General features: G+C 36.4%; 1 protein-coding gene across 2 annotated transcripts; it reads right to left on the bottom strand.

The window, feature by feature from the left end:
- Positions 1 to 761: 761 nt before the first annotated feature.
- Positions 762 to 14,080, bottom strand: LOC109093476 (myocardial zonula adherens protein-like). 2 transcript variants are annotated; one of them, XM_042728264.1, is made up of 14 exons: positions 13,653 to 14,080; positions 12,835 to 12,909; positions 8,220 to 8,315; positions 6,553 to 6,711; positions 6,369 to 6,461; positions 6,138 to 6,251; positions 5,887 to 6,039; positions 4,033 to 4,158; positions 3,556 to 3,684; positions 3,381 to 3,475; positions 2,617 to 2,722; positions 2,399 to 2,482; positions 1,998 to 2,059; positions 762 to 1,908 (listed from the first exon to the last, which is right to left on the bottom strand). In XM_042728264.1, exons 1-14 carry the CDS (start codon positions 13,719 to 13,721, stop codon positions 1,578 to 1,580), a joined length of 1,692 nt encoding a protein of 563 aa, XP_042584198.1. In that variant the 5' UTR covers positions 13,722 to 14,080; the 3' UTR covers positions 762 to 1,577. The 2 variants fall into 2 exon arrangements, with proteins under 2 accessions (XP_042584198.1, XP_042584197.1); XM_042728263.1 differs by having other exon boundaries at positions 1,998 to 2,104; positions 13,653 to 14,077.
- Between the last annotated feature and the right edge of the window lie 7,205 nt (positions 14,081 to 21,285).

The raw sequence follows: 21,285 nt of genomic DNA, 5'->3' as shown, positions 1-21,285 counted from the left end.
TAGCGATTTCTCTGATATGTGGGACCTCTTGACCTTCAGATATAAGAATAATAAATAATAAGTGTGTGTCCCAACATCTTACAAAAATACATTTTAAATTATAGTAATGAGATTTTTTTTTCATGTCAATCATTTAACACATACAAATAACATTCATACTTGTAATGGGCCTTAGCTCTTAGCAGTGACACTAAAGTTTCATGCACTTTTCAAAAGGTACACTTTTCTACCTTTTAGGTACTAAAATGTACACTTTAGGTACTAATATGTACCTTTAAGTTACCAATATGGACTCTTTAGGTACAAAGGTGTGCCTTTTGAAAAGGTACCGCCACAGTGACAATTTTTGTACATTTTTTTCTGAGAGTGTGCACATTCAGCAGCACTCCCTCCACCTGCTGCTGATGGAGTGAAGCATATTATCCCACAGAGAGCTCCTTTATTCAGTTTGGTTTCTCGACAATGGACAGAATCACAACACCATGAAACAACACCAATAGATTCCTGCAGACAATGAAATAATCTAAACAAGCTTTATGCCACGTTTAATAATTCTGTTAATATGCTATTTACAAAGCCTTATAACTTTTTTTTTTTGGTTTTTCAGTTTCCACTCAGTAAAGTCTGAGACATAACAATGAGACATTATTTGGAAGCACATGCTGAGCTGACCATTATAAAGGAAGATTTATTTATTTATTTATTTATTTTTACAGATAAATAGGCCTATAACCTTAATTTAAAAAAAATCCACCAAGTTGTAGGTTTGAAGATTTTATTTCTTGAACAATATACCCAGTTATGTCTAAATACAGTGCTCAGTGAGTGAAAAATATTAACACCAAATGTAGTCTATAAACCTTCATTTGCAGTCATCATAAATGATGTGATTTTGGCAACTGAAGCGAGTCTTCAGAAAAGTGCATTAACACATTAATGCTGCGAACAATCCACAGAGGCCTGCTTCCTCTTGGGTAATGCACTCTGATCTAGAACAGTGGGGGTCCATAACCAATACTTTGTTTAAACTGGTATTCTGAACATTAGAGTCTTAAAAATTCAGGGGAATCATTGGGGTCTTTGCATCAGTAACTCCAGGGGGAAAAGTGCAACTGAGAGTGTGAGACCACTAATGTCAACAACTCTCTTAGTACAAATAAAAAGAACCATTTAAACACATCAATACACATTGAAGCAAAAAAACAAAAAAAAAAAACAAGTATTGAGCTGTGATCACAGTTGATAGCTACCATCATTCCTTTTCTGAAAGAAACCCTCATATATAGAGCCTATTTTGAGTTGTTTGTCTATAACAAAATGTTTGGTGTAATACACTCAGAAAATGGAAATATAAATAGATAACTGTAAAATATAGTAAGCTATCACATAAAATCACTAGATTTTTGGTAAACAAAGCAACAGAGTGCATGAGTATACAGTATAGTGTACTACCAAAATAAGTTATTCACAGATCAATAGGTTATTTACATATGCCTTAATGTTACATAAACAGTAACCAAACAACAATACTTTATGTTCCATAAGCTTCTGCTGCTGCCATTTCAGGAAAACTCCATTCAGTCTATGTTCATTTTAGCGCTTATCTCCATCAGCTTCATAAAAGGAGTGTAGATCTGTGACGGGCTGGTCCTCGCTCTAGGACTGCTGGTAGAGGACAGTTCTGAGCCTGTTGGAGATTCCCCATCTTCAGGGCTGGTCTGAACATAACTTGAAGTTTGTGTGGGACTGGTTGCAGTTTCTTGTGTATTTACTGCACTGGAGCACAGCATTGAGCTGTACTGACCGGGAGTGTATTTAAGAAGGCTATAGTTCAGTCTGCTAGAGGACCTCAGGGCCGATGAGATGGGGCTGGGTTGGACAGGAGCGACATACGGTGGCTCCTCAGATCTATGAACACAGGAAGAACATGTGTGTAAAGCCATGGCCTCGGAAGCAGTTTTAAATTTCTTATGGCAAGGTGATCTTGCGCTCATTACCTAATGGGGAGGTCACAGCCAACTCCAATGTCCCTGGTGGCTACTTTAGTCTCAGTTGCTTTCTGTATAGACATAAAATACTTCAACTTGTCTCCTAACTCATTATTCTAGGAAAAGAAGCAAAGCAAAGGACAGAGTCAGACCATAGGCATGGGAAATTAAATAGAGAATTCATTTCACATATAAAGAGGACACCGAACGAAGACCGATTCAGTTTAGATGTGTGAGAAATCCGAATGACAACCAAAGGGACTCAAAGAGCCCAGCTGACAGAATAGCAATGGGTTCAGGAATAGTCACATTCAGCGTGCTTATTCCAACCAATCTGTGTCTTTCTAGATTGGTGAAGATGAAGGGCATGCAAAAATCACATCTTGCTACATGGAAACCGCCGCTCTTACCTCACACTCCACAATGGCAATCCTGTCCAGCAGCTCAGCGATGAACATATCCTTCTGTGCAACTTTTGCTCTCAGTGTTTCAACCTGCAAAATTGTTTGTTTGTTTTATAATTCAAAAGATTAAATTACAACAATCGTGTCATGACTTCTTGAAAGGACATTTTGTGTACACTGTATACTCTTTATTAGCAGAACGAACAGTCTCTGTAAATCCTCACCTCCTCTATCATGGCCTTCACCTTCCTCTGTTGAGAGAACACCATGTCGTTGAGATGCTTTATTCTCTCTTTCAGTTCGGCTGCTTCCTCTTTCAGCTGTTCTGACCTGAGAAAGAACATGTTGCTTAGGAGAGACATAATATATGCAATTAAATACTGAAATACAATTCAGTATTACTAGGTATTGCTCAGTATTATTGGCCATCAGTACTATTGGGAGCTTTTTTTTTCTCTGAGGGGACAAAATGAAGACTTTTTAAAAGGGAAACACAAACCTAAAAACAAATTAATTGGTCAGGTTTATTTAATTAACCGGGATTAATCTTAACATAAAAATTTGTAGACAGAAATGCATTTTCTCTCTGAATTTCCAAATTAATATAGAAACAACAGAAAGACAGAATTTTAAAATATTTATTATATTAAATACTATGAACTAAATACTTACCAAATACCAAAACTAATTATTTATTTATTTATTTATTTTCATTTCTGGGAACAAAATTAGTAATTATAGCCATTCATCAGTATAATTAAGGACCAGGCCTAAACTACAAATCATTAGACCATTTTTAATTTATCATTTATTTACAATTACATAACATTGAAACTATTATAACAACTTCTAATTTAAGTGAACCTTAAACAATATTCACACAAACTTAAGCTGTCCACTGAAACCATCCTGAATTAAAGGAAGATGACATCACCACTGGTTTCAGCTGCAAACTTACTGTACTGTAGGTATACATTAAATGTCTTACTGTTTGGCCACAGCTTTATCTGCATGGTCAGTTTCGTCCAAACCACGTAAGCGTTGTTCACATTCGCAAAGCTTTTTTATCAGGTCACCCTTTTCCTGTTATAAAGAGACAAGTGTTGAATAAAGAGTTTCCTTCAGGGTAACAGGCAAAGGCTAAGTCAACTGATATTATTTACCTGAGCCATACAGATCAATAGCCTCTCCACCTCTGTAATTCTTTGATCCCTTTCAGCGATCTTAGCCTCAGCTATCTGAGCATTCCTCTCTGCCTCCTCCAGCCTCCTCATGTAGTCATCAAGCTGTGCCTGTGGACATAAAGGTCAGAAATACAGTCATTTATTTGCCTCCTTCATCAGTCATCATTCTCTCGGAAATCTTCACTATTACCACTAGGTGGCACCCTTACTTAAAAGTTTTGTCAACATTTTTCTCTTTCCTGGTGAATAACAACAGATGTTTCCTGTTATGAGATTGGAATCCTTACACCCTGCTTGTGAAGTATAATACAAATGTAGTCTTTTTTACAGTGGGACTTACAATCTTTCACACATTAAAACAAATGCATTTGTCACATTATCATGCAGTGCAGTTCTTGCTGAACTAGCTGGACAGTAAGGCATTGTGAGTGTCTGTTTGTTTGGTTATATCTGTACCTGCAGAGCCTCTATCTCCTCTCTGTATTTCCTCTGCTGTTCCTGCAGCTGTTCCTCATATTCCTTCTGTAGCTTTGCACTCAGCTCTTTTAATGCTTGAGTCTTGGCCTCCTGAGAAGTCTCCACCTACGTACAAAATGCAATTTAGTTGTCACATGTTAATAATCATGCTATTTGTGTAAAAAAACAGTGACATTTTTTTTTTACTTCAAACAAATTCACTGAAATCCATTGTTTCCTCCTTGGATCTTAAGATCTCAATACATGCTGGAGAACAAAATTCAGAAATCTGAGTAAAACTACCCTTTTATTCAAGTTATTGTTCTGATCATATCATTTGATTAAAATATGTGTATTAAATAATTCAATAAATAAAAAACAAATTAAATTAATTAAATTAAATAATGAATTAATTAATCCAGAATGCGGCAGCAAGATTAATTTTTAATGAGCTGAAAAGAATGCATGTCACACCTCTGTTTATCAATTTGCACTGGCTAATAGCTGCTCGCATATAATTCAAGGCATTAATGTTTGCCTACAAAACCACCACTGGCTCTGCACCCCTTTACCTAAATTCATTATTTCAGACTTATGTGTCCTCTAGAAGCTTGCGTTCTGCAAGTGAACGTTGCTTGATTGTGCCATCCCAAATAGGCACAAAATCGCTTTCACAGACTTTTAAATTAAATGTTCCCTCCTGGTGGAATGACCTGCCCAAAAACTAACACTAGCTTTTCTAATCTTTTTGTATTTTATCTATTTGTTTTCTTTTCATTTATTATACAATTAACAAAAGCAAAAAAGGCCTCTAACACTAGCTTGCTTTATTCTTTTTCTATTCTGTCTGTTTTCTTTTAATTTATTATATAATTAAAAAAAAACTTGCTATGTGTGCTGCGTTAAACTAACTGAGACTTGTCATAGCACTTGCGTATCATTGCTCTTTTGTTGATTTTGTTCTTTTGTCGCTTTGGATAAAAACGTCTGCTAAATGACTAAATGTAAATAATACAAATAAATAAATAGTTTAGAATGGTTTTATGTTTTTCTAAATCACCTTTTAGCAGTAAAGATTACATAAATAGTCCTGGTGTATGACAAATTATATTTTATTTTTTAAGTTTTAACTACTATTAACTTTTAAGTACAAATATTCTGTGTACAGTACACTCTTCAAAATAAAGGTTTCAAAGGAGTAAGGTTTTCACAGTGATGCCATAGAGGAACCATTTTGGGTCCCCAAACAAAGACCCTTTTAGTGAACAGATTTTAAAAAATCTAATTTTTCTAGATGTGAAGAACATTTAATAATCTTTAACATTTTTTACTATAAAGAACCATTTTTGTGCAATGGAAAGGTTCCATGGATGTTGAAGGTTCTTCATGGAACCATAGATGCCAATAAAGATATCATTGACTTGATTGCACAGATACTATTTAAACTGAACTTAGCTGGATGATGACATCACTGAATTCAATGATGAACTGCCTTTAACTGAAAACTGACTGTTTACTATTGTCCTTTTGCATTAATGACACTTTTTCCCTGTTTGATACTGTAAGGCTGCTTTGACACAATCTGTATTGTTAAAAGCGCTATATACATAAAGGTAACTTGACTTAACTTAAAGAACCTTTATTTTAATAATATAGTAGTCTCTCAATTAATATGATGTTTACTGTATATACAATTATTAGAAAAAGTATAAGAACAAGAAATACAATAATTATAAAAAAAAATAAGAAAAAGAAAAACAATTTAGTCCAAAGTACCATGGTATTAGGTTGTCTGTAACATGAAGGGTTTGAATGATAATAATAGTGTTGTGTAACAGCTGTTTGTGTGTGCACCTGATTTTTGAGAGAGCTGTTTTCAGCCTGTGCTGCTGCTAGTTGTCTTTCTGCTTCCTTGAGTTTCTCCTCTGTCTTCTCCAACGAGCTGCGCAGAGTTCTCATCTCATCTCTGTTCCCCACTCGATTTTGACAGCTTTCCAGCAATGATTTCTAAAACACATTTACATTCAGAAGTTGACTAAAAAATGTCATGAGTTGGACAGAACAACCCATTTTCAGTTGGCAGTGACCACACACTGATCGTGTACCTGTAGATCAATGTTTGCTGATATGAGGGAGCTGTTCATCTGGTCAAAGCTATCCATACCTGCCCTTCTCGTCCTCACCTCTGACTCAAGGTAACGCTTATGAGAGTTGGCTGCCTGGGACAAACACAGTCAGCACATTGAGAACTTGTCATACCACTTTAAAATGCATTTTTATGAAGCCTGACAGGGTAAGGCTTGGTGGCAGATAATATTCTGCCGTGTTTTGCTCACCTTTAATTCCTGAGTTAATTTTTGCACTGATTGTTGCATCCCTCCAAACTGGCCATACATGCGCTCTCTGACCTTTTCCAAAGAGTCACGTACCTATGAGAAAAGAAAGATGGTTTTTAGTTATCTGCTTGGATGTACATTCCTGAATAACATGCTAACTAGTTAAGCAATAACTAGTCTTTACCTCTCTGATGTACCTCATCTCATCCCTCAGGTGGCTGACAGACCACTCGCGTGCCATCACTTCCTGTTGGTGGCTGGTGCCTGTGCTTTGCACCACGCCATAAACTCTGGGTCCGTGCTGAGCAGGCTGTTCCCGACCGATGCCATTGGTCACAGGGTGCTGGGGGAATAGGACCACAGGGCTCAGATTTCAGCTTGGGAATAGTTTAAAAGGAGAGTGTGACACTGTTGTGTTTACAGCTGTGAAGACCAATGTCACCGCTGTGTGTCTGAGTGAGTGTACACCTACTGGAACATCATGGCTGATAAATAAGACGGATAGACTATATTTGCGAGTGACGTGCTCTGGTATTAAAAGCATTGCTGCTGAGTGTTCACAATGAGAGGCTGGGATATAGACAGTCAGAATAGTCCTCGGCAAGGGTGTCATATTTCTGCATGCCAGTCGGAAAGAATAAAAAAAAATAATAATTATATCTACAGGTTCACCATGAATATATGAAAGGGAACCTGAAACTTGGAATGCTGTTAACATTATCACGTGAAAGTACATAGAGAAAATATTTATTTCTTGAAAATGCCAAGGGGAAAGTAAAGTGATGTGAAAAATGTGTCATAATAGCAAACCCCAGGAGCAACTACAGCTAAGAAGATCCCGCTCAAGAGCACAGCAATGAGGATCAATGGCCTTACAATTTATTCTGATTCTGGATAAATGGACTTTTACACTGGGTCACTTATGTCTTTAAGATTTAGTGTCTAAAGGAGTCATATTTCATGTTTTGCATGGCTTAAGAAAGCTCTTTTGTGATATGTTTAATAAGTGAACAAGCATTTTACTGTGCAAAGAAAGCCCTGAAGCCATATTGTGCAGATACACTTGAGCTCATGCTTGCTTTGCAAACAATAACATACTGAACTCAAATATCTTTTGGGAAACAGGCACCTGTGTTTTAAACACCATCACTATCATAGATAAAATTACTCTGATAATATTACCAGGTGACACAAAAACATTCAAACATATACTAAAAATATATGTAGTCTATTATGTTCCAAAAGTACAGCATTATATAATGGATCCAGTGGAAAAATACAGTGTCTAATATCATTCAAAAATTTAGGGCAGTAAGACTGTTTTTTTTAAAAAAGAAGTCTCATATGCTCACCAAGGCTACATTTATTGATTAGTAAAACAGCAATATTGTGAAATATTATTAAAACTTTCTTTTTATCTATTTTAATTTATTTTAAAATGTATCAGATTGTAAAGGTGAACATTACTCCAGTCTTCAGTGTCACATGATCCTTCAGAAATCATTCTAATATGCTGATTTGGTGTTAAAGAAACATTTCTTGTTAAAGACAGTTATGCTGCCTTATATGTTTGATACTTTTTTTTCAGGATTCTCTGATGAATAGAAAGTTCCAAAGAATAGCATTTATTTTAAATAGAAATCATTTGCAACATCGTACATGCCTTTACTTTCACTTTTTATTCATTTTATGTGTCCTTGCTGAATAAAAGTATTAATTTCTTTAAAAAAAAAAAATTCTTACCAACTCCAATTTTTTGTCAGGTAAATATTAGAAGATTCAGATATTAATCTTGACATATGCATGGGTAATGGTTTTTGGGTTTGTTTGTGTTCTCAGAAGCTGTCATACCTTGTCTTCTTGTTGATGTGATTCTCTCCCAGGTGGTCTTTCTCTCTGCATGAGCCCATTTTTCTTTTTCCAGGAACCATTGAGCAGTTTCTCGCCCTGTGATGTAACATATATTATTTTCATAGGTCTTATCAAAATTTTCAGACATGTTGATGCTTGGGGTGATAACTGGACAACCAGGTGAAGGTGAGGTGAAGGCATTAACAAAGGTTTTACCCTTGCCAAATGTCTTTATGCAACAATGAAATCCTACTTCTGATAAGCTTTCCTGTTTATGAGGAACAATATTGCATCTTTTTCATGTGTGCTATTTTCACATCGTACTGAGGTGGAACAACACTGATGAAGTCCAGCTGTGATCACACGCTCAGGGTGTGGTATTCCCCTTTCTCTTCTCAAGACATAGTTTCTCAGAACTGTAATCTCATTCACGTCATGACCACACCTCCTCAGAACTCCTCTCCAAAATAAAACACAGAGCTTCAGCTTCCTCACTTAGAGAAATTGAATTCTGTCTCAGCCTTCAGGGTGAACATGAGAATAATTCTTCATTAAAATAGAGAATTAGATGTTTAGAAAATATGATTAATGTTTCTCTCTGATTCTGACTGAAGGGGAGCAATGTGTGGGAGTGGGTGGAGATAAGACTGAACAATGATGCCAGTGTTGTTCATGGCCTTCTGCATTGGACTTCACTGAACTTGACAGATAACCCACAAAAACACAAGCCCATGAGATTAAATTTGAGGCAGTCAAACAAGGGAGAGCTATTTAAAATGTTGAAAACAGGACCTCCAGTTTTGGCTTATGCGTAGTGATACGAGTTGTGTGTAGAAATGTTTGTGAATCATTTTGGGGATTTAATTTAGCCTAATAAATCTAACAGAGGCATTAACCTTCTGGGGTGGGCATCCTGATATTACAGTGCAGTATTATTGCTTTTGAAAAATGGTTACTTCGGAATAAAATATAAAAGGGATAGTTCACCCAAAAATTACAGTTCTGTCATCAGTTACTCCAAAACCATAAAACTTTAGTTCATCTTCTGAGTACAAATTAAGATATTTTTTTTGAAACCTAAAAGAAAATTTGTAAAGAAATTATAAAATTCAAAAAGACATCTTAAAATAAAGACATCTTCATTTGTGTTTGAAAGAACAAAACTATAATGAATCTGAAATGACATGAAGGTGAGTAAAAGAGGACAAAATCTATAAATTAAATATCAAAAATCATTACTCAAGCAAATTTGCTAAGCACCATCCTTATGCTAGAAGATACAGTTACTGTTGTAAACACTGTGAGAATTGTATTCTCTGCATGCAATGTACTTCCATTAAAAGTGCCTGACCATACAATGCCAGACAACACTAACAAAGCGCAGCTGCATTAAACTTTAATGCTCATTTTGATAATATTTCTGTGCACAATATTAATATACTAAATATAGAACTACATATCTGTCATCTTAGCCCAAGTAATAAAAGCATGTGTTTTCCCTGTTTCATATTCTACCTTGCTCACGTAATCTTACTGATTGAACTGAACACCATTCAGTGAGCTCTATTGTTGTTGTATAAAGATGTGCTCGAGGGTGTAAACTCAAGTCTAGCATCTGTGTTTCACAGAACAATATATCTGTTTGCATGCAGTGTGTGGTGTTGGCACAGCTACTCACTCCAGCTTTGCTGAGACCAGTTCCGTTGTCATTCTGTGCCATTTAGCTGAATGCTTTTATGAGAAAAACAGGCCTCGGGTCAATGTGAATTTCAGGCCTTCCTATAATATAACAGGTGTAACTCGGGCAATTCAGACCACAGGTAGACTAGTATCCCATGGAGGATAGGATTACACACACACACCCATCTTAATTTTGCAGTGGTTTCTTGTCTTGGTTTTTTGTTATGCACTAATAAAATATATCAGTTAAATGAAATGCTCTCTAGATTTTGCACTTAACTATCCTGACTGTATTTTCCCCTCTTCTCATTTAGTCTTCCTTTGACCTGGTTTCAACTTTTGTACAGTTACAATATGTCACTAATTATGATGCAAAGGACTGCATATGAAAAGGCTCTATATTCAAAATCAATGCAAAAACCCTGGCATCACCCAGATACTAGATATCCATAATGGGAAGGTTTTTCTACGCATAGCTAACTAATTAATAATAACATAAAGGCTAAAAAGTTATATTCTCAAATGTTGACAATGAAAGCTCCATGGAAACTCTCATCTCTGTTGCCAAAGGTGCAGTCACATTAGCAAATTTCCAGTAAAATTTCACAAGGAGAAAAAGTCCATTGTCAATAATGAAGCAATGTATGAAGTACCACTCATTTTTAAACCAAGCAGCTTTCTGTTGGGCAGTGTGGCAAATTTGTGCGACCAAATTGAACTCAATGTGAAATCTTTTCCCTCACTTGAAATTCCCAATCGCCAAATTCCAAATCAAATTGGCCACTGGCAGCTCATCAAGCAGGCCTGGGTTTTGTGTATTGACTCTTCACACAGAAAAATGCCCACAGCTGGCCCTTCCCATGAGACTGACGCTGATAAGGCCATCAACAGTTTTTTGTTGGCAGAGCTCCTGGATTTCTACTTCTCATTAGTATCTAGCTTATGAAAGTGCCTGATGTTCCCAAAGCAGCTCCTATCAGAGCCCAAACAGGGTGGATATCAGTTGAACTTCAAGGACTAAGAGCTGCAGTGTGCATGTTCCAGGCCAAGTTACAGATCAAACCTCTCATGTAAATGCAGACACACCTCCCTTAACTTTTTTTCCCAGCACACCACTGTCTGTAGAAGGCTTACAGCAACTACTGTCAAATATACAAATTAATTGGTCACATAGACTAACCTGTATATGTAAACAAGCTTAAAATTAACTTTACCTCCCTTAGTAAATAGGTGACTCAAATTCATGAGCTTTGTTTCATGTGACTCTGAACTCTGGGGGCCGCTCAAGGATATTTATCTGCATGAAGCCTAACTTGTTTCTAAACACATTGGCTTAGTAAGTAAAGTGACATTAAACTATGGAATCTTTGCATGTAGTTCCAAGAATGCATGCTTATCTGCATGTTTTTTATCAGTAAAGGTGCGTGGAATGTTACGGGCTAGCAGTTTGGATCTATGACACACAAACCAAGTGACAGAGCAAAAGGAAGGACACAGTCTCTGATTTATCTCTCTGAAACACTGACACAACATTAACAGACAAAACAATGTTGAAAATTTCCCCTTTCTGAAATTCCATTTTTCACATCCTTAAAAAGTAAGCCTAAAGGTAAATCCTTAAATTAAAGCCTATAATTATTATTATTATTTTTTTTCAATCGCCTTATCATATATACAATATAAATAAATATAAAATATAAATATCCAGGGGCAGACTTAGTGATTTTGAGGCCCTAAGCAAATTCCAGGTATGGGGCCCAACACAGTAACTATGTGCTCTTTTACACCTAACTGTTATTTTGCTCGCTTGGTCTCATAGTTTATAGTTTAGGCTATTTATCACTTCACAACCAGTAATAAGTCAACCTGATGCTGTATTAGGCTACCTTATTTTTTTCAGATCACTAAAGAAGACATTATAAAAAATATATATAATAATAATAATAATAAATGCTTGCACTTGTCCATTTAATAAATTGCAAACTTTTTCAATCTTTTTCCAAATATAAAATTATCCCATGCAACTCATTCCATATTCCAAGTGTTCTGAAGGCATACAGTAGGGTTTGCTGAGAAACAAATAGAAAATGTCATCTATTATTAAGCAAAAAATCTCCTGTCATTATTTACATTGTATCTACACTTTGTCATAATGAGAGGATTCCCGAGCTCGCAGAACTCAGCACTTGACAAAAACTTGGTATTTTGTGCGGTGAGTGGATTCTCACTTAAACACTTCTGGTCATTGGTTTCAAGAAATCAACAGATATGTCTATGATTGGCTATATTGCTCAAAACTGAAAATATGTTTCACCAATATCAGATGGGGCCCCCTGATTCCCCGGGGCCCTAAGCGGCCACTTACCTCGCTTAAATGTCCACCCCTGTAAATATCCACACTACCACACAAAAGTTTGCAGCCAGTAAGATTTTTTTTTTTTAATGTTTTTGACATTAATGCTCAACAAGGCTGAATTTATTTGATCCAAAACATAGTAAAAATTGTAAAATTGTAAAATATTAAAACAAAAAATCTTAAAAAGTGAAAAATGTGAAACATTAAAAAAAAAAAAAAAAAGCTTTATATATTTAAATAGTTGAAAATGTCATATAAAATTAAGAAAATGTTTTCTACATCTTTTCCACTGACCCTAAGGAGTGTTTTCAAGGACCACAGACACCAAGTTAATAACCTTGGATCGAGAGCATCTCTAGCTGATGTGTCATAACCTAAAGAAATCAGTCATATATGTTATCTTGTTGAGCTTATCCTGTTATCAGGGCATCATGCCATTTGTGGTGCTAGTCAAACAGATTGGGGACTGTGTGAAGTCAGTGAAAAGAGGAAGTTTGTTTATTATGACGTGAAAAGATGGCAAGCGCCAATCTGTCTGTCTGCAAGAGCTTTACTGAAAGATGCTAAAATGATACTTACAGAGCTGACGGATTCATTCTGGGATTTTGGACTTTCCTCAGGCCGGAGGGTTAATCTGAGACGCCTGATTCTCCTCTGATAGACATAACACATACACACAGAGAAACAACGATTAGCCACAATCAAAAAAGTTTAATTAGATGGACAATCTGATGATTGTTATCTCAAGATAAAATGGGAACAATTTCACTGAAACCAAAACAAAAACTTTAAGTCCTGTCAAAGATAACGCTTATCTATTACGAGAAAAATGTCACGCATGAAAAGAAAAAAACAAGTTGCTCCAAGTGATTTTTTATCACTGAGACAGATAGAATAACAAAACTGTATTAAAATATGACTGCCCATAAACGCTTCAGTGATTAACAACTTCAAATGTGGCCATCTATTCGATTCAAATCAATAACTACTAGTCAAAAATGTGGTTCTCATCGGTTTGATGCCATCTCTGCCAGTTAGCACCATCTGAGAGGGTGTCAGTTGATTAGCTGTAAGAATGTCTCTGAATGGCAGCTGACCGCAGCAACAGCGGCTGAGCACCAGGCCCTGATAAAATAAACATGACAGGGCCCTGCCTCCCAGGACGGTGGCTCTTATTACAGGCCCCTCTCTGAACAACACAACGCTGCCTCGCACACGTCAACAGCGCTCGATTAGCCTGGATATGGACGAGCCATTAGGGCACAGTCCAATGCGTAAGTCACAGAGGACAGAAACCGAACCAAACACAGGCAAGCAAACACCTCACTGAGAATCACTTACAGTCAGGAAAATTCAAAGTTCAAAAGAGCAAGAAAATGTGAGTGAGTGTTTCCTACCTCATTGAGGTCTGGTATCTCAGTGGTGGCTGTGGTGCTGATGGCACCAGCCATGCCATTTCTCAGCATGTCTCCTTTTCACTGTCCAAGCTACACATCCACAGAAACACTATCAACGTCTGCGCCCTCCACTGCAGGCTACACACCAGAGGAGGAGATACGTGGTCTGTCTGTGTGTGTGTGTGTGTGTGTTAAAGAGGGGAAGAATGAAAAAAAGTTCCCTTCAACAGCTCTGCCAGAATTCCTTCCCCCGGATGAGACCAGAGACCGAGAGAGAGGGAAAAAAAGAGGCTCAGTATTCCAATGTGCAGAAGTCAGTAGAAACACAGCCCTCCAGTGTGCAGACAACTCCAGAGTGACAGCGTCCCATATAGACTCCTCCTGACTGAGAGAGAGAGTGTGAGAGAGATAGAGAGAGAGAGAGAGAGAGAGAGAGAGAGAGAGAGAGCGAGCTGTCAGTCTTTCAGTATCTGTGCAGGCTACGTAAGCTTTGTTTCCCATTAGACCCGTTGAGCAACATTTCACCTGTGTGCGTTCTCCAGCTCCCACCTACCTGTAGCCGGCTGCTTTTGTGGGGTGAGGCTGATAATGCTGGGGTGGAGCCCTCTCCATTTCTACACGGGAAGGCGTCACACCTTAGGCGGGTTACACCACTTTTGACTGTAATATGGCTTGAGATATTATGCTTACAATAGTGGTGGATTTAAATTTAATTTAATTTAGTAGGATCATATCAGTGACTAACAAGAGGAAGCAGGAACAAAAAGAAAATAAAGCATGGTATAATTGACATAATTTGTTGCTATTGTGATTCATGGAGTCATAACTAAGAACTTTTTAAGTAATAATTTACCGGAAAACAAAAATTCTGTCGTCATTTACTCATACACATGTCTTTCCAAACCTGTTTGACTTTTGACTAAATGTTTTTGTCCAAACAGTGGAAATCAACAGTCATCAATGTGTTTGGTTTCCAACATTCTTCAAAATATTCTCTTTTGATTTCTCCAGAAGAAAGTCTATAATTACTATAAAACAGAGATAATGTTTTTGGGTGAACTATTCCTTTAATTGTTATTATAATTAATTACCATTTTAAAAACCATTACCATTTTTGGTGTTGTGCAAAAAACAATTGTCGAAGTCAGACAAACTGCACTGCAGATGCCTTAAACTTGCTTGAAGAAATCTTTAATCTTTGTGATTTTGTTTGCTTAACATATTTCAAAGTGCGCAAGTTGTAGGTCAATCATTAATCTAGGGAACAGATAGTCTACTACATGACTCAGTGTAATCATTAAGCCTCCTTATTTGTGAAATCCACCCCTTGGAAACCCATACAGGCTGTAAATCGCACTTATTATTGCTTTTTCCCCTCATCACAATAGACCTTGAGGCAATTTAATCAATTATCACAGGGATAAATGGGCCATTTGAGTGATTATCAATTTTTGTATGACAAAAGTCTTAACTATCTAGAAGTCCATTAGCATGATGAAGAGCTAAAGCAGCATGTGAAAGGTCACAGGGATTATGTTTCCAGCCTTTCATGATGAAAAACAGGAACCCATTTGGAGTGGTCCTACTGGAGAAGCTCTGCTAGTCCCATTCAATCCAATAAAGTGATCAATATGAGGCTACAAAGAGGTACTTAAATAACAACCGTTCAGCATTGTGTTCATCACTTTCTGCAAGTGAACAGTGCCTACATTTATTTTATTTTATTTTATTTTATTTTTTGGTCTATAAAATGCATATTTGGCATTTGGTCTATAAAATGCACACATAGGTTATCTTCTAGGACGTTTAGTACTGCATATACAAATATATATGTGCCCCTAGAGCACAAAACCAGTCATAAGTAGCTTGGTTACATTTGTAGCAATAAAACCTCACCGCATGGGTCAAAATTATAGATTTTTTTATGCCAAAATCATTAAGATATTAAGTAAAGATCATGTTCTATGAAGATATTTTGTAAATTTCCTACCGTCCATCAATATATCAAAACTTAATTTCAGAATAATAATATGCATTGCCAAGAACTTCATTTGGACAACTTTAAATGTGAATTTCTCAATATTTATATTTTTTTGCACCCTCAGATTTCAGATTTTCAAATAGTTGTATCTCAGCCAAATATTGTCCTATCCTAACAAACCATACATCAATGGAAAGCTTTATTCTTATTCATTATTATTTTTACATTTACATTTTACATTTAGTCATTTAGCAGACGCTTTTATCCAAAGCAGCCTACAAATGAGGACAATGGAAGCAATCAAAAACAACAAAAGAGCAATGATATATAAGTGCTATAACAAGTCTCAGTTAGCCTAAACGCAGTACACGTAGCAAGGGCTTTTAAATAATATAATAAATAAAAAGAAAACAGAAAGAATAGAAAAAGAATAGAGCAAGCTAGTGTTAGAGGTCTTTTTTTATAATTGTATAATAAATGAAAAGAAAATAGATAGAATACAAAAAGATTAGAAAGGTAGTTAGATTTTTTATTTTTTTTTTTAAATAGAATTAGAATAGTGAGTGCAAAAGTTGGAGGGTCAAATAAAGATTGAATAGATGTGTTTTAAGCCGATTCTTGAAGATGGCTAAGGACTCAGCTGCTCGGATTGAGTTGGGCAGGTCATTCCACCAGGAGGGAACATTTAATAACATTTAACATTTTTATTATTATATTATTTATTCAGCTTTCAGATTGCGTATAAATCTCAATTTTTTTTAAAAAAAACTGACCCTTATGTCTGGTTTTGTGGTCCAGGGTCACATAGGAGATATTTCCTCACTACAAATAAACAGATGTTTCTTAGAAAAGGTGAGTCGACTCGTGACTAACAAGTAAGTATCGATTCTCCTGTTCTCACGCAAACATTTTCTGAGTTGGTATGGTATTTTGAAAACAGTTTAATCATATTCGCTTACACGAAATGACTCCAGTCATATCAGGAGACAAATAAAGGCTGAATTATTTTACAGAGAGATGGGCTGCTCAAGTGCGTCGTGGGGGGCCTCCGTGTTGAGATCACATGACTAGAATAATACTCATCTTCAACTAAAAATAATACATTTTGGCAGCCAGCTTGCGTGTGAACGTCCCCTATGCTATCAGAGTAACTGAAAACAATTGTGGAGTCGACTCCAAAAGACTCTCTATAAATCTAACTGTGTATCAGAATCGACTGCACTATAAAACTTTAATCTTTTTTGCTAGTGACTCGTTCTTATATAGCACGCTGTGATTGGCTAAAATTGGACTATGATTTTTTTCCCGACCCAGCCTGTTTCTTTTGACAAATTCCAATAATGATCCAAATCAGCACAGCGTAATGAAATTTTGTAATATGGTCTTTAATATTTTCCTATGAGCCTTTATGGACCTTCAATGTTTATGTTTTATGTTTATAGTGAAATTATGAATGTAATTTGGCAGAACAGCTGTATTTCCACCACTGTATGCAGTCTGCACGCTAGTAAACAGTGCTCAGGTATTAAAGCACACAGTACCTGCATAAAATTGAATGGCTTTATACAGCCTACATAAATTATTCAGGGGAGCTATTGGCTGTTTCAGAGGACACACATTACAACATTTTCCTGGCTGTGAGGTTTTCCTCATTAATGCTAAAACAGGATGAAGCATATGGCAGATGAATTCTCCCCTCGTCTGACCTGAAGATAAATCTACAGTTGCACTGTCTTCCTAACCATGTGACATACAGTATTATTCAAGTTCACATACACCATTTCCCACAAAACAGTATTACTGGTAAACATTGTTACATCCATTACCTGCAGTCTATGCATGATTGCTCTCACATTCAACAAGGAAAAGAAAAGGTGAGTTAGAAGCCTACATGTACCCATTGTGTTATTTACGTATTGTCACCTTGCGTACCTGGTCTTACTAGATAGTGTGGATTCCCTGAGGTGCAGATCAGACACATTTCTGAGATGAGGAGTGACATCAGGAAAAGGAAGAAAAACAGAGAGAGGGAGAAACAGAATGCAAATGTTTGTTTGGAGAGGTTATATATCAGGAAATGTAGTGGGCCTAAAATGAAGTCAGTTACTATCACCAGACCATTTTATGAAAGAAAATGTTAACAAATAAAAGACATGCCATTTTTAACAGTTATCTGTTAAAGATAGAAAAGTAGTAATAATAAAATACTTTGTGTTTTATGGCATAATTTGACCATAAGAAGAGGACTTAGTCTGAATATTACTGAAGAAACAATTCTGTTATATTGTGTTCAGGTTGATTCCCCCATTTAGGTTAGGTGTGGTCTAGTTATATATATATCATATAATATCATAGAAGACCCTATTTAAATTTGCAGGCCCACACTTTTTTTTATTTTCCAGAGCAAATGGCTCATCCTGCCTGAAACAATGGCATATGGCCTTTTTGTAGTGTTCTCAGCCTTTTAACATGGTCTGTGACAACAGCACATGACTGGCTGAGCTGTATTATGTTATGCAATTTGACACTACATTCACTTTCAAACCCACATACATTAAAAAAAAGAAAGTATTAAAAAGTAAATTAAAAACAACCAATCTCAGAAGGCACTTGAAAGATGTGTGTGATGGCCTACTGCTGTTGTAACAAACAACACATATTGTTTAGCCAGCAACACTGCTGTCTTGGAATAATTGCCTTGTTGTTATTTGTCATGAACCATGCAGCAGATTCACCTGCAGCTGACAGGTGAGTAATTACAGCTGAATGACTATCTAACAACGTCTTACTCTGTGACGATGTCCACACAGGAGACAAAGAAAGAGCACTGAGAACTGGTTATTTGACATTTATAAGTAACACCTGGGAACATATTGTCTGTGAACGTAGTAGAGGTAAACATGCACTTGTGTGTTCTGTCAGAGTGGATGTTTTTGAGTCTACCTACACAGTATGTTTGACTCGTTAAGTAAGATTTGTTTTGGAAAAAAATAATTTTATTCAGCGAGGATGCACTGCATTCATCAAAAGTGACAGTAAAGACATTTTTGAAGTTACAAAAGATTTCTGTTTCAAGTAAATGCTGTTCTTTTAAACTTTCTATATAAAACGGTTTCCACAAAAATATTAAGCAGTACAGTTTTCAAGATTGAAAATAATGGGAAACGTTTCTCAAACACGAAGTATTGATTTCTGAAGGATCAAGTGACACTGAAGACACAAGAATAAATTCAATTTTTTTAAATGTAATAATATTTCATATTGTTACGAAATGAAATATACGATTTTAACTGTATTTTTGATTAAAAAATACAGTCTTGGTGAACATAAGAGACTTATTAAAAAAAAAAAAAGAACATTTTAAAAAATCTTACCAACCCCAAACTTTAAATGGTATTTTACTACACTGAACAGTTTAATAAACTGATAATCAATAGTTATCCTCTAAATGAACTTAAGTTTTAACTTATTGTGTTTAATTAACCAGCAGTACACCAAGAGCATTTTAAGAGCACTTAAAGAGGATAAAACAAAAGTTATAAAGGATAACGACATTAGATAAAGACATAATAAAATGCAATTAAACAAATAAGTCTCCCAGAGGAAGGACCCCAGAGATACAAGATGTTTTACAAAATCGCAGATATACCAAAATGCGTTGGTATGCAAATACAAACAGGATAAAATGATTCAAGAATATGGTGAAAGGAAAAACCTGAGAGTGAGAAGAAAATGGAAAACCAAAGACAGAAACAAAGAAAGAAAGAAAGGGCAAGAGAAAGTCCTGTTCTCCGGTGCTCTGTTTACTCTCTCTTTGTGAATCTCAAGACACAATAAAGACAAGGACGTCCCCCAGAATGAGCAAACAGTGGTGTGTATAGATGAGTTCGAAATACAAAACGAGCTGTGGCAGCCAAACAACTTCCTGTTCTCATTCAGATCAGTGATGGACCGGCCCCTAATAGAGCCTGTCTGCCAGGGGCCACTGCACACTATTAGGATTCATTAGTCTGCTCATCATAAATTTTGACTCCAGCTAGGTACAGGACGTGCCCCTGATGACTGTTCAATCAAACATATCTAATCCTGTTTATCTCTAGTCTGTTTATTAGAGATGTTTACTAAGCCAAGCATACTATTGCAATTGCACATTCTTAGGATATGGATTTGAACAATGCCCTAACACAGAGCGTCTCAAAAAGGGGGCCACAGGGTGACCTAAAAGTAAAACATTCTAAAGATGCAAAAAAAACACAAGATGATAAAAAACAACAACTTTTAAGCTAATATTTTCCACCTTAATAGCTTTAATTTTTTTTTTAATAAAAACACATAATCAGAATCTTGAGTATAATGGCAATGAGTTTTCTGAAAAAGTGCAAATCACATATGTAGTATTATTTTAAAAGGCATACAATCTGTGACTAATGATCGTAAAAGTTATGTAAGTATGTACTTTGTAAGGTTGAATGACTACCAGATGGTGTCATTATAACCTGTTTATGTATTTGAGTCAGTTCCTCAATTATACTGTGATTACTGGCCATTAGCTGAGGTCATAGTCTGATCTGAGGTTGTGAACTTTTTTAAATTCAAAAAAATTAAAAGAACAACAGGTGTTAAATAGTCACGTTATTTACATCATTAGCTGCAGGCAAAATAAAAATAAAAAAATGTTGCTTTTGAAACATGTTTGCAGAACTTTAAGTTGGTTCCAGTGAACGTCTGTACTGCGTTGGCATTGTTTACGTTCAACCCTGCAGCACTTCTTACTGACCAGAAGAGGGCGGTAGAGAGCTGTCAATCGCCAGACCTCAGTGTTCAAAAAGCATCTTGTTTCTAAGATTATGGACTAAAATAAGAAAACTGTGCCATAGCCTATGAAATAAACGGTTTAGATCACCAAAGCACTGTATGTGTGTGTGTGTGTGTGTGTGTGTGTGTGTGTGTGTGTGTGTGTGTGTGTGTGTGTGTGTGTGTGTGTGTGTGTGTGTGTGTGTGTGTGTGTGTGTGTGTGTGTGTGTGTGTGTGTGTGTGTGTGTGTGTGTGTGTGTGTGTGTGTGTGTGTGTGTGTGAGTTTGTGAGGAGTGGGTTCTGAATTTCAGGAATCTTGGATCTTCACTATAGTCCCCATGTCAGCCCAACCCTGATGAGTGAAGGCTTTGCCAAGAATCTCTGCACAGCAGGCTGAGATGCTCCTCTCACATCAGGAGGTTAGTTTGTTTTGTGCTGCCACAATACAAACCAGATCTCAAGACAACAGCCAAAGGATTTATAATGGGGCTCAGGGCCTCTCCTCTACAGCTCAGTGGCGTATAGACATGCATATCACACAAACGCAGTCCTCTCTCAACATTGGGGGAGGCTTCTTGCTCTTCTAGAAGAGCTATATCAGTTTGGTTTCTCTAGCTCATGGCACATCAGGATCAGGATCTAGACTTAAACAGTGGTTCTTCTCAACCTTTTGAATGCAAGACTCTTCCCCTGTCTAAACTTAGAACTACCTCTGGTGCTTTTGGTGTAAAAAACAAACAAATATATGCCAGTTTAATGTTATACAGGTCCTTCTCAAAAAATTAGCATATTGTGAAAAAGTTCATTATTTTCCATAATGTAATGATAAAAATTAAACTTTCATATATTTTAGATTCA

Source organism: Cyprinus carpio, chromosome B7, assembly GCF_018340385.1.
Source record: "Cyprinus carpio isolate SPL01 chromosome B7, ASM1834038v1, whole genome shotgun sequence".
NCBI lineage: Eukaryota > Metazoa > Chordata > Actinopteri > Cypriniformes > Cyprinidae > Cyprinus > Cyprinus carpio.
The sequence above is the reverse complement of the archived record's forward strand: the minus strand, read 5'-3'. Positions and strand labels throughout refer to the sequence as shown.